At 30.6% G+C, this 14,490-nt stretch overlaps 1 protein-coding gene across 21 annotated transcripts in view; it reads right to left on the reverse strand.

Moving 5' to 3' along the window:
- Mbs (Myosin binding subunit) overlaps positions 1-14,490 on the reverse strand; it is a 251,005-nt gene that overhangs the window by 163,003 nt on the left and 73,512 nt on the right. For 13 of the 21 annotated variants that reach the window (XR_012721281.1, XM_075303751.1, XM_075303749.1 and 10 more), the window contains exons 5-9: positions 10,990-11,246; positions 10,791-10,888; positions 6,844-7,011; positions 1,829-1,936; positions 1,636-1,750 (exon numbers count right to left, since the gene is read on the reverse strand). Coding sequence is in view for 20 of the 21 variants with exons in the window: in XM_075303751.1 (XP_075159866.1) it covers positions 1,636-1,750; positions 1,829-1,936; positions 6,844-7,011; positions 10,791-10,888; positions 10,990-11,246 (746 nt within the window). In the remaining variant the exon portion in view is untranslated. Of the gene's footprint in view, positions 1-1,635; positions 1,751-1,828; positions 1,937-6,843; positions 7,012-10,302; positions 10,521-10,790; positions 10,889-10,989; positions 11,247-14,490 lie in introns of those variants that run through there. The other 8 variants (XM_075303758.1, XM_075303747.1, XM_075303757.1 and 5 more) reach the window with 6 other exon arrangements.

A 14,490-nucleotide genomic window follows, 5' to 3' on the forward strand; every position in this document is an offset into this window, starting at 1 on the left:
TTTTGACAAAATTTTCAATAGAAATCAAAAATTTGACAAAATTTTCAATAGAAATCAAAAATTTGACAAAATTTTCTATAGAAATAAAATTTTGGCAAAATTTTCTATAGAAATAAAATGTTGACAAAATATTCTATAGAAATAAAATTTTGACAAAATTTTCTATAGAAATAAAATTTTGACAAAATTTTCTATAGAAATAAAATTTTGACAACATTTTTTATAGAAATCAAAATTTTACAAAATTTTCTATAGAAATAAAATTTTGACAAAATTTTCTATAGAAATAAAATGTTGACCAAATTTTCTATAGAAATAAAATTTTGACAAAATTGTCTATAGAAATAAAATTTTGACAAAATTTTCTATAGAAATAAAATGTTGACAAAATGTTCTATAGAAATCAAAATTTGACAAAATTGTCTATAGAAATAAAATTTTGACAAAATTTTCTATAGAAATAAAATTTTGACAAAATTTTTAATAGAAATAAAATTTTGGCAAAATTTTCTATAGAAATAAAATTTTGACAAAATTTTGTATCAGTATAAAATTTTGACAAAATTTCCATAGAAATAAAATTTTGACAAAATTTTCTATAGAAATAAAATTTTGACAAAATTTTCTATAGAAATAAAATTTTGCCAAATTTTCTATAGAAATAAAATTTTGACAAAATTTTCTATAGAAATAAAATTTTGACAAAATTTTCTATAGAAATTAAATTTTGACAAAATTTTCTATAGAAATAAAATTTTGACAAAATTTTCTATAGAAATAAAATTTTGACAAAATTTTCTATAGAAATAAAATTTTTAGAAAATTTTCTATAGAAATAAAATTTTGACAAAATTTTGTATAGAAATAACATATTGACAAAATTTACTATAAAAATTTTGCAAAATAATTGTTTTTGTGTTTGGTAGTTTTTTTGGTAAAATTTTCTCCCAATTTTGGTAGATTATTTTTGCCTCGAGTGGCAACTTTGATTTCGATACGTTACACATGGAATGAGAAATGTATTATATCCCATCCTCATCTTCATAATAAGTCTCAATGGCAACTTTGATTTCGATACGTTACACATGGAATGAGAAATGTATTATATCCCATCCTCATCTTCATAATAAGTCTCAATGGTAACGCTTCCATCTCTCCATAGTCAAAGTTGTCGATTTGCTTTGCAAACTTCTGCCCATCGACTGTATTCTCTTGATTTGCCATCGTTGACACACGTGTGTCGTATAAGGAGGTTATAGCCGTCATGAAGCCCTAGCATCGATAAAAACATACTTTTGGACGTATTAAAGAAGTTAAACCATCATTGTTTCGGAGTGCAAGACGTTTGTACTGAAAAATAAATCGCCACTTTCCAAAATGCTACTTCCTATATTTTGTAGGCCAAAGAGTTATTGGGCCTCCTTTGTAAGTAATTCATTATCGATATAATTTCAAAACATAGAACAGTGAAATTCTCTTTGCGCTTAAAACTTTACGGAAATTTTAAATAATAATGAAAAAACATTTCTACTATTTTCCCATGGTATAATGAAATTACAAACTCTACACACATACACATAAATTGAATTTACCTCCATGGGAAATATTCATTACATGGAGAAATTAGTTACTCACTTTTCATCATTCTCGAAGCTTTGGGTTCGTCTTAGAATAACATCTGTTGTCTCTGTTGCAGCGGTGGTGGCATTTGTTGATGCTGTTTTATTAACATCAATAACATCAGGAACTTCTAATTCAAATGGAGAGGAGATTGCATATTAGAATTAAATTATGACTATGACATTTATGGCAAATAGCAAACACTTACGATTTTTACTGGGACTGTCATTGGTGGAACGCACACGTGTGACATTATTACGTCTCCATGGTGCATCTTCTTCTGTGGCGGGTGCTTCACTTGTGGTTTTCTTATCATCTGAAAATATTACAAGTGCTTATTAATTACAAAAATATAATCAAATCAAGAAATGCTAATGTGATATGGTATTGTGGTAGACGCTTTTAACTGTGGGGATGCACTCAGACATACATACATATATTTAAAATAACCAGATTACATTGCAATCAAATTCACAAAGAATTATGGGGCTTACGCAAATAGAAAAAAAAAATGTAATAGAAAGGCTTAGATTCTAGAAGAACACAAATGGGTGAGGAAACTGTTACTCAGTTTATGATCTATAAGTAGGGATCATCATCTAGTCTCAGCTAATGGACGAAACACATCAAATTTGGGTAGATGAGCTCGAGTAGTATTTGGACTCAGCTTCCTATTCAATAGATGTTAGGTATAGTGGTAGCCCGAGAGCCACCGTGGTGCAATGGTTAGCATGCACGCCTTGCATACACAAGGTTGTGGGTTCGATTCCTGCTTCGACCGAACACCAAAAAGTTTTTCAGCGGTGGATTATCCCACCTCAGTAATGCTGGTGACATATCTGAGGGTTTCAAAGCTTCTCTAAGTGGTTTCACTGCAATGTGGAACGCCGTTCGGACTCGGTTATAAAAAGGAGGTCCCTTGTCATTGAGCTTAACATGGAATCGGGCAGCTCAGTGATAAGAGAGAAGTTCACCAATGTGGTATCACAATGAACTGAATAGTCTAAGTGAGCCTGATACATCGGGCTGCCACCTAACCTAACCTATAGTGGTAGCCCGTTATTTTAACATCACGTAGACTATTCCGTCCATAGTGATTACTTCCCTCTTACCAATGAATGCTAAGCTTCCCTATTCTGTGCTTGTAATCTCAATGACAAGATACCTATTTTTATAGCCGAGTACGAACGCTGTTTCAAATCACAGTGAAACCACTTAGAGAAGCTTTGGAGCACTCATATATGTCACGGGCATTATTAAGAGGAGATAACTGGGATTGAACCTATGACACTTTGTATGTCAGGCGGGCATGCTAATCATTGCACCACTGCGATACTCCTACCCAATATAACTCCGGCATATTGTGCATATTCGCAAAAGAAATGTCAATGCCACCTAAGGAGATGCGATCAGCCATGGGAATTATAGTCCTTTGCAGTACATAACTAGCTTAGGTATAGTGACGACCCCTTATTTTAGTCTAACTTAGACTATTCAGTCCACTATAGTACCACAGGTGGTGAACCTCTCTTACACACTCAGTAAGTACTGCTCGATTCTATGTTTATCTCAATGACATGATATTAAGTTTTATAGCCGGACACACAAAATTTTTTTCTGATTCAATCACGAAATTAATTGATCCAATCAATTTTTAATTGAAATGTCTTCAATCACAAAATTGATTGTATCTCTCACAGTTTTAATTAGGCATAAAAATACTTTATTAAAAAATTAATTGATTTAATTTCATTTTTTAATTGAATCAATTAAAAATTTAATTGATGTTGGTTGTAATTTTCAATAAATTTTTTAATTAAAAACGAAACTATTGTCAATTACATTCTTAACTGATTTTGTGGTTTTAGTTTGATTGATTGTTTGAAATAAATTTGATTGTATCTCTCACAGTTTTAATTAGGCATATAAATACTTTATTTAAAAATTAATTTATGTTGGTTGTTATTTTCAATAAATTTTTTAATTATAAATGAAACTATTGTCGTCTACATTCTTAACTGTTTTTGTGTTTTTAGTTTGATTGATTGTTTGAAATAAATTTTTAATTAAAAGTTAAAAAATTATATCACTTTTTTTAACTGACTTACGCCAATTTTCATGAAGCTCAGTTAGTGCTCCGTTAACTAACGAACTTTTAACCCGTATTATGGGAATAGCTACCATCTTGCCTATATATTCCATATGCCAGTTGGGATCTGAACTGCCGAAAATTTTTCAGTTAAAGTCAACCGGAGAGAAGATATTTGGGATTTGGTTTCTGTTAACTGCCAGTTAAAACCTAACGAAGCTACATGAAAATGGCCGTTAGTCTTCCGAATTTGCTTAAAAAGTTAATTGTATCAATTAATTTATTAATTGAAAAAATTTTCAACTTCAATCAACTTTTTAATTGGAAATATGTTGGTCATATTTTTTCTGCGTAGTGCAACCATTTAGGGAAGCTTTCAAACCCTCAGATATATCAACAACATTCGTGAGATGATATAAATCACCGCCGAAAATGTTTTTGATGTTCGGTCCTAGATGGGATTGAACCCAGACTTTTTGTATACAAAACGATCATGCTAACCATTGAAACACGTGGCCCCTAGTATATAACTAGGTATAACTTTGCAAAATTTATCTACAGACCAATGTAACTCAGTGTGGTCTTCGTATAGAACTTTAAGCGTCTGGAAGTCTTTGAATAGAGCTCTCGTCTGACTGCTAGTGTTACGTCATCTACATAGAAGAGCAAAAGAAGTTTAGACCAACATTACTTCGTTTGAGCTCTCAAGCTCCTCCTCCCTGTTCACAATCCTTTGAATATTTGATTTGCCTAGAGTGGCTAGAATACATCTCAGTGCTCAGAAAAAAAATTCTGATTCAATCACCAAAATAGTTAATCCAATTAATTTTCTATTTTTAACATTTTCAATCACAAAAATTATAGTATCAATCACAGAATTAATTAGAAATAAAAATTAATTGATTTCTTTGGCACTTTCAATTAATTTTTCAATTGATTCAATTAATAAAAAATTAATTGATTCAATTATATAGAAAAACAATGATTGTTTTTCTATATAAGAGTTCAAATGATACATAACATTTTTAATGCTTTTTTTTATTATGATTATAGTTGAATTTTTCTCCAAAATAATTTAAATTATTTTTCTATTTAATTATAAAGTTAATTGGGATCGTTAAAACCCACATATTTTCAACTTTTCAATTTGATTAAAAAGTTAATTGTATAAATTAATTTTTTTTAATTCATTGTACTTTGATATATTTTGATGTCATTTTCCCAATTAAAATTTTAATTGAATGTTAAAAAATATGCCATTTAAAATTTAATTGGCACAACTTATTTTTTAATCAAAACAAAAAATAATTGTATCAATTTTTAAAAGATGTTGGTGATTGATTCCATTAATTTCCCGATTGAGGAAAAAAAATATTTATTTCTTTGTACATTTCTATACTAATTTTGTTATAATCATGCACAGCAGCAGAGAATGAAGCCGGTCCATTTTTGTTGACGGCGGCTGACACTAAACTTTTGCCTCCTGTGGCGGCGGCTGGACGGCTAAGCCGATATAAATTTGTCTATTCGTCGTCGGGACTATTTTCCATTATAAAAACAATTTGAAGTTATCCGAATTTTAATAAGATTAATTGTACAACCAATCTGACAATCATATTTATATTTCATTAAAATTTTCTAAGTTAAATTTTTGCAAAATTTTTATAACAACTTAATACTGATTAATAGTGGGTGGAGGTTACAAATTTTTGGCAAAAAATACACAAATTATTAATACATTTTTCATATTAAAATAAATATTTTTGATTAATTGGCGGCTAAATTTGAGTCGACATATTCGGCGGCGGCGTCGACTGGCAAAAAAGGTTGACTGCGACTAAAATTGGCAGCACGACTAGGCGGCTTCATTCTCTGCACATCAGAGATAAATAAAATGTAAATTTGATTGTATGATAGGTTGTACAACTAATTTCAAAGCGGTTCGTACTCCTCCAATTTGATTTTGTAGTGGATCGGTGCCGAATAGACAAATTTGTATCGGCTCAGACGTCAAGCCCCCCAAAGCCGTTGGAAAACTGAATTCTCGGCTTATATCTTTGGCTGTATATTCCATCCAGAGAATGAAGCCGCCAAGTTGCGCCGCTGATTTCAGCCGCCGCCAACCACACACAAAAAAATTTCACGAAAATTTTTCGAATTTAATTGAGTTTTAAAAAATATTCAATTAAAAATTTAATTGATTCAACAAATTTTTTTAATTAAAACAAAAATCAATCACAAAAATAATAATATCAATTAATTTTTTAATTGGATCAATTAACTTCTTAATTGACCTTCAATTAATTTTTTAGTGTATACTATCATTTCTGTGATTGAAGACATTTCAATTAAAAATTAATTGGATCAATTAATTTCGTGATTGAATCAGAAAAAATTTTTTTTGTGTGCAGTTTTTGCCAGCCAACGCCGCCGCCGAATATGCCGACTCAAATTTAGCCGCCAATTAATCCAAAATATTTATTTAAATCGGAAAAATGTATTTATAATTGTTGTATTTTTGTCGAAATTTTGATATTTCCACCCGCAAGTTGCTGTAAAATTTTTGCAAAAATTTTGCTCAGAAAATTTGAATGAAATGAAAATTTGATTTAAGATTGGTTGTACAACTAATCTCATTACCATTCGGGTAAATTCAAATTTATTTTATAATGGATAATTGTGCGCCGAATAGACAAATTTGTATCGGCTTAGCCGTCAAGTCACCGGAGGCAGGAATGTAGTGTCAGCCAAAAATGGGTCGGCTCATTCTCTGATTCCATCTATTTAAAAAAATGTATCTCTTTATATGTCTTAGATGTAAATTATCTGTAAATTATTGAAGATCTATAAGTAATTGAAAATACATTTTTTCAATGCAAAACTGAAATACAAATTTATATATTTTTTTATTTTGGGAAAACATGAATCATTTTTGGAAACCACAGTATTACAAATAAATGGAAAATTTTATAGAAAAATATTGAATACAAATTCGATTATGTAGTAAGAGATTGGAGATTGAATTAATAAAAATCAAGGCAATAATAAATGCGTGCATTAATAAGGAAACATTACAAAAAAAAAGAGAAGGAAAAAATATGCAAATATTTATAATTTAGTAACAACGACGATACCTTCTTCTTGTTCTTCATCATCAGGTTCAGAAAGACTCGTTGAATGCGAACTCTCTGTCGAATCAGTCAGATCAGAGTCCGTTTCTTCGGATTCAGAATTTGTGGGTAGACCACCACCATCACCACTACTACTACTATATCCCGATGTTGAAGCAACACATGTGGCAACTATATCATTGTTTGGCGAAGCCATCATATAAAACATATAACAATAATATTTACCAAGAACAACAATAAAATGGTAGATAAAGAGAAATGAAGACAACAAAATAAACAAAACCACATGGTAATGAGAACTAGAAAATATTGAAATAACATCAATATGAAATTGTCAAAATCAAATAATATTCGAATGAGGAGCTAATCAACGTAAAACAATAACCATAAAATTTCATTTTGTGGAACAATAATGAGATGAATTTTAGATCTGATCAAATGATGATGATGATGGTGATGACAAGACAGACAATAGAAAAAAAATGAATAAAACCATGGAATATATATTGGCATTAGCTAGACCTACAATGCTATACGATTTTGTAATCTGGTGGCCCAAACTTCAGTAATTCTCTAACACGGACGAATTCAGAATTTCAACGATTGATTATTTGCTGAAACATATACAGATTCCCTTAATGCTATATTACATCTGCTACATCTAGATATAGTGGCCAAAGCGGCATTACGGCATTTTCCAATTAGAGCCACTACCCAGAGGGTGGAACCTATTTTTTGGCAAGAAATTTGAAACAGAAATAATGCATGTAAAAAGATGTCGATGGTTCCAAAGCAGATGTACTGAGATAATTTTAGATCTGATCAAATAATGACGATGGTGACAAGAGAGAGAGAGAGAGAGAGAGAGAGAGAGAGAATAAAGAAAACTTAGGGACTAACACCAAAAACTATACATTGGCTATACGCAGCGTAATGCCATACGATCTAATGTCCAAATCCTCAGCTATGGTATAGACGGGAGAATTTAGTATAATTTCAGTTACAGTGGCCTATTTATAGAATGCACGTGCAGATTCCCCAAATGACATACTCGTATTGAATCTATAGAGAAGTTTTAATACAATAAGAAGTTTAACCAGCATTACTGAGAAACTTTTTGGTGTTCGGTCGAAATTGAATCCATGTATGTAAGACGGACCATAGACTATGAAAGTACCACTAAGACTCGGCATTGCCGCCGAAAGTATGTGTAAGTGAAGAATCTATAAAAATTCATTAAAAAGCCGAAGGAAGTGACGTCAAAAAATCGAATTTTGAATCATCCCAAAAGTCGAAAGAACGAAAGTCGTCTTTTTTAAATTAAAAAAAATCGACGTTACAACAAGTCGATTTTTTTGACAAAAACGAAGACGAATAGTGGAAGTTGTATCTTTTTGTTAATCTTTAAATCTGATTTTTGATTTTTTTGAAAATTGATTCAACGTTGGAATTCGATTTTTTATAGTGAGCAAAAGTCGAAATTTGGGCAAAAACGATGACGTTAGGTTAGGTTAGGTTAGGTTAGGTTAGGTGGCAGCCCGATGTATCAGGCTCACTTAGACTATTCAGTCCATTGTGATACCACATTGGTGAACTTCTCTCTTATCACTGAGTGCTGCCCGATTCCATGTTAATCACAATGACAAGGGACCTTATTTTTATAGCCGAGTCCGAACGGCGTTCCACATTGCAGTGAAGCCGCTTAGAGAAGTTTTGAAACCCTCAGAAATTCCACCAGCATTACTGAGGTGGGATAATCCACTTTTTGGTGTTCGGTCGAAGCAGGAATCGAACCAACGACCTTGTGTATGCAAGGCGGGCATGCTAACCATTGCATGGTGACCATGGTGACTCCCAAATGTCGACGTTACGACAAGTCGATTTTTTGACAAAAAAAAAGACGAATATTCGGAGTCGTACCTTTTTTGTAATATTTCGACTTTTGAACTATTTGAAAATCGATTCAACATTGGTCAAAATCACTAATCTACTTTTTATAGTGAACAAAAGTACAATTTGATTTAAAAGAGGACTATGATTAGCTCATTTTCACATCAAAAGACGACTGTTTCAAATTTTGATAAAAAAAAGTCGACGTTACGACAAGTCCATTTTTTAACAAAAAAAAAAAAAAAGAAAAAACAAGACGAATAATCGGAGTTGTATCTTTTTCGTAATATTTCGACTTTTGATTTATTCGATTGAAATCGACTTTTTATAGTGAGCAAATTATCGAATTTGATTTAAAAGAGATGTGTGATTTAGCTCATTTTCACAACTTTCCCATTGTCTTTTCAATAATCGCAAAACTCGAAAGTCGACTTATACAAACTCGAACAGAGGAAAGTCGACTTTTTCAAAGTTTTACAAAAAAAGTCGACGACTAACCAACTTTTTTATGGCAAAACAAGGGAGAAGTCGAAGTCGTAATCTTATTTTATGCTGAAAATTAATCAAAAAGTCGAATACATTGACGTCTAAAGTCGACTTTTCAATCATCGCAAAAGTCGAATGGAGACTTTTACAAAAGTCGAATGGACGAAAGTCGGTTTTTTTAAATTTTGATAAAAAAAGGTCCATGTTACGACAAATCGAGTTTTAGACAAAAAACAAGACGTATAGTCGAAGTCGTATCTTTTTTGGTAATCTTTAAAGTCGAACTTTGACTTAAAAGTCAACTAAACGATTTAATTTAGTGACCAAAATCGACCAAAAGTCGAATTTGAATTCAAAGAGGAATGCGATTTAACTCATTTTAGGCTGAAAAATCATCAAAAGTGCAATTTTGACAAAATAAAGTCGATGTTTGTCTCCGATTTTGATAGAGGAATGCCTTTAGCTCATTTGATGGATTTTTTTTTTCAAAAAGTCGACTATTCAAAAATCGTAAAAAAATCGAAATTTGGCTTTTTAAAAAGTCGAAAATCGGCTTTTACAAACGTAGAATAGAAGAAAGAAAAATTTTGAGAAAATAAAGTCGATGTTTTGTTACAAATTTTGATAGAGGAATGTCTTTAGCTTACAAACGTAGAATAGAGGAAAGAAAACTTTTGAGAAAATAAAGTCAATGTTTTGTTTCGGATTTTGGTAGAGGAATGTCTTTAGCTTATTTTTTGTTGTATTTTTTTTACAAAGGTAGATTGTCGCGATGTCCAAAGTCAATTTCTCAAAAATCGCAAGAAAAATCGAAATTTGGTTTTTTCAAATTTTTAAAAAGATTTTTTTAACTCATGTGATTTTGATTATAATCAATTCCGACGGAGTTTTCTAGTTAGGCCATTTTGCCCAACAATATGTCAGTATGGATACACTGAAAGAAGCGCAGTAATGGGTCAATATATCGACAATACATTCCGCAACTCGTTTTTCCAACGAATTTTCAAAGTAAAAAGTGGTCATATCGAGCAGAAGTGCATGGCTTCTAAAATTTAGATAATTTCCAAAATTTTTTGTCATTTGACATCAATTAAAAACAAAGGAATCCACGCAACAAATATATGTTTTGTTTGCTGCCACCATAACCTAATTCAACCAAAGAGAACAAATGGATACAATGATTTGGTGATTGCGAAAATGAAATGAAAATGTATAAATGGACAGGAATTGAGGAATATTTGTGATTGATGAAAAGAAAAAGAAACATAGTAAAACAACATATGACAATTAACGCCCATGGGACCCTAATAAGGGGGAGGGCGAATAACATATCCAGAAAAATATGAGACATACACTCACACCCATCACAATTAAAACCCCCGCCAAACATACATACAAACATTCACAACATATTGTTTTGTAAAAAAAAATATAGAAAATAAAAATCAATATCAAAAGTATTATTATTTATTATTATTGTTGTTGGGTTGTTTTTTTTTTTTTTTTTGTAATGGATCGAAAACTGATCAGTGGTACGCCTATACATTTTTTTTCATTCATATAATCAAACTTACCATTAGCATGATCCTTATTATTTTCTGGCCGAACTTCAACACGTATTATCTTGGGCGGTGTTTTATCCATATGATTTTCAATGGTATCTGAGATTCGACTATAAGTTTTACACAAAAAAAAAAAAAAACACAAAATATATTTATATATTGGTTATAGAAATTTAATATCTTTCGAATTTTATGATTTTTTTCATCTTACCTAATTTGACTAGATGGCCTTCGTTTAATGCGTTTATTATTGGCTCTATATTCTTCCAAATATTTGACCATTTTACGTTCAGCCACATCGATACAAGTTTGACCTGCATAATTGCGTACATCCATATCGGCCATAGCATCTAGCAACATTTCTGCTGCCTCTTTTTGACCCCAATGAGCAGCAGCATGTAATGGTGTCCAACCATCATTATCTTGAGCATCAACATTAGCACGTCCTGCGAGCAGTAAACTTAAAACCTTTGGAAGAATAAACGTATTGAAAAATTAATATTAAATATGAGAGCTGTATTGCCAGAAGTGGTAGTTTATGGTAATTTTACAGAATTTTTTATACAAAAGTTAAAAAGATGATTTGATGATTTTTGCCTTGAATTTAACGATTGGACTCTGTGTTCCTTAACTCGAAAACGGCCATCGACTGCCGCAAATCTCTCAACGAGATGGTTGAGCAGTACAATATTCACCTAATATGGGTGTCTGGCCATAGGAACATACCGGGGAACTGCGAAGCAGATGAGTTAGCAAGGCTAGGAACTACCTTACATATTCCAGGGAAACTAGAATCTGTTGGTATGCCTCTGGCAACCTGCAAGCTCTTACTGCGTGGGAAGGCTGTTATGATGGTCAATGTTCGATGGGAGAATTGCAAGAGTTGTAACGACACCAAGCAAATATGGCCCCATTTAAACTTAAACCGCACACTAGATATGCTAGTGTTCTCAAGACGTCAGATATCACTCATGATATCTGGTATAACGGGTCGCTGACTGATAGGCGAATTTGCAAAAACTATTGCTGCGAAGCATAATGACCACTGTATGAGCTGTCATGATGCGGAGGAAAAGGAATCAATTAAACATCTCTTGTGTGAGTGTCCTGCAGTTTGTGTAAGGCGTAAGCGAATTTTAGGGGCATATACACAGTCTTACACAAGTTTACATACCCCCGAGTTTTTAACCTTCTAACTAAACATATTTCTTGTTGTTGTTTATAAACCACAATAAAAATTTTTTGTTAAAAATTACCAAATACTTTGTTTTTCAAATTATTTTACAAAAATTAAAGCATATATATGCATAGTTTATAATATTTTATTATTTAAATAATATACAAATTCTTTAATCGTATGTAAACTTGTGTGAGACTGTGTAGCTTTAGATTACTGGCGGACCTGGAAAATATTAACTTAAGCAGTCTGTTAATGTTTTTGGAACAATCTGGTTGGTTCAACAAAAGAAAATAATAGAGAAGGTTCAGTGGTTAAAACTAGAAGTGCCCATATGTAATAGGTACTTTTAGTTAAATGTGGTATCACAATGGACTGAATAGTCTAAGTGAGTCTGAAACTTAATCGGGCTGCCACTTTAACCTAACCTAACCTAACCTAACCTAACGATTTTGATGATATAACGTCATTTGGAGTAGAAGATTAGAAAAATTATGGCCAAATTGAAAGTTGAACCGCATTCAAAATAAAGAATACTTCGATTCAAAGATTTTGATCTTACCTTAAGGATTCTGGTACTTATTCTGTGCCAAAGATAAGGCTTCTTTAAAATAATGACATTTAGCTCTAAAAATTAAAATTAGAATACAGATCTCATTTATCAAATTTTCATTTTCGTTTTGGGACATATTAATTTGCGCATATCTTTAACATCAAAAAATCCAGACTGCATTTTTAATAAATCTTCTGAAGAAATACATATTACACCGAAAAAAAAAGAGCTGAGAGCCAAAATCACTCTAATTTAAGAGCAGGACATTTGCACCGAAAATAATTAGAGTGGATTTTATTATGGACTTATGGACTAGCCTGAAATATCGGGCTGGCACTACACCATTATTTGGTCGGATTCGAAATGGAATCAAAAATAAGAACATGGCTCTAAATTGGCTTTAGTGCCATAAACACAGAAAAAAATATTACACCGAAAAAAGTGAACTGTTTTATAGGAAGAATGAACTACCACGCACGAAAATTGAACTAAATTTTACTCCACATTTTGAGATTTCCACAAAGCGTTATTAAAAGCAGTTAAAAAGTACAACAGGGCATTGTACTTTTTAACTGCAGTTCACGAAATTACATCATCTCATAGAAGAAAAAATTAACTAAAAGTAGAGAAGAAAATCATTGGCGCCAAATCATGACCATTTTAACCATACAGTAGTAGTTCATTCTTACTATTTTTGGGAATCGTACGAAAATTTTCATTTGTTTTAGTTCATATTGAACTTATCATATCGGTACGGTCATTGAACTTTATACTCACGTTTAGTTCATAAAATGTTTGAGACATACTTAAAAAAGTAAGATTTCAGTAAGCTGTGGAAAATTTCGATAAAAATAATAAAATTTAACTACAAGCAAATAATTTTTTTCCAATAAAAATAAGTTCAATTTAGCGTTAGTTTAACTAAGGCAATTTTTTTCTGTGTACAAAAATATTTCCAATTAAAAAGTTAATTGAAGTTGACAATTTTTTCAATTGATAAATTAAAAAAAATATCTTTTTAATAAAATTTAAATAATTAATAAAAATTTTTAACTTTTTTATTAAAAAATTAATTGATACAATAAACGTTTTAATCAACCTCGGAAGACTAAGTTATTAACAAATGAGATAGAGAATTTTTTAATTTTTAATTAAGAATTTATTTCAAACAATCAAACTGAAAACACAAAGTCAGCTAACACAGAAAAAAATTCACGAAAATTTTTCCAATTACAGTATTGAGTTTTAAAAATTTTCAATTAAAAATTTAATTGATTCAACAAATGTTTTAATTGAAACAAAAATCAATCACAAATATTTAAGAGTATCAATTAATTTTTTAATTAACTTCCAATTAATTTTTAATTGATAATATCATTTCTGTAATCGAAGACATTTCAATTAATTTCGTGATTGAATCAAAAAAGAATTTTTTTGTGTGAAGAAAGTAATTAAAAATAGATACGTTTTAATTAAAAATTTAATTGAGTTATGCAATAAACATCTATTACATTTTTAATTGGATCAATTAAAAAAATAATTGAAATTTGCTAATGAAATCAAATATTTTTTTATGTCCAATTGATACTTTCAATTAAACAATTAATTGGATCATCAACTAATTTGGTGATTGAATCAGAGAAATATTTTAATACTATCAATTAATTTTTTAATTGACTTCCAATTAATTTTTTAATTAATAATATCATTTCTGTGATTGAAGACATTTCAATTAAAAAACTAATTGGATAAATTAATTTCGTGATTGAATCAGAAAATAATATTCTTGTGTGAAGAAAGTAATTAAAAATAGATACGTTTTAATTAAAAAATTAATTGAGTTGTGCAATAAACATCTATTACATTTTTAATTGGATCAATTAAAAAATTAATTGAAATTGCTAATGAAATCAAATATTTTTTATGTCCAATTGATGCTATCATTTTCGAGATTGAAGACATTTCAATTAAAAAATTTATTG

Source organism: Haematobia irritans, chromosome 4 (assembly GCF_050003625.1).
Source record: "Haematobia irritans isolate KBUSLIRL chromosome 4, ASM5000362v1, whole genome shotgun sequence".
In the NCBI taxonomy this organism is placed as follows: domain Eukaryota; kingdom Metazoa; phylum Arthropoda; class Insecta; order Diptera; family Muscidae; genus Haematobia; species Haematobia irritans.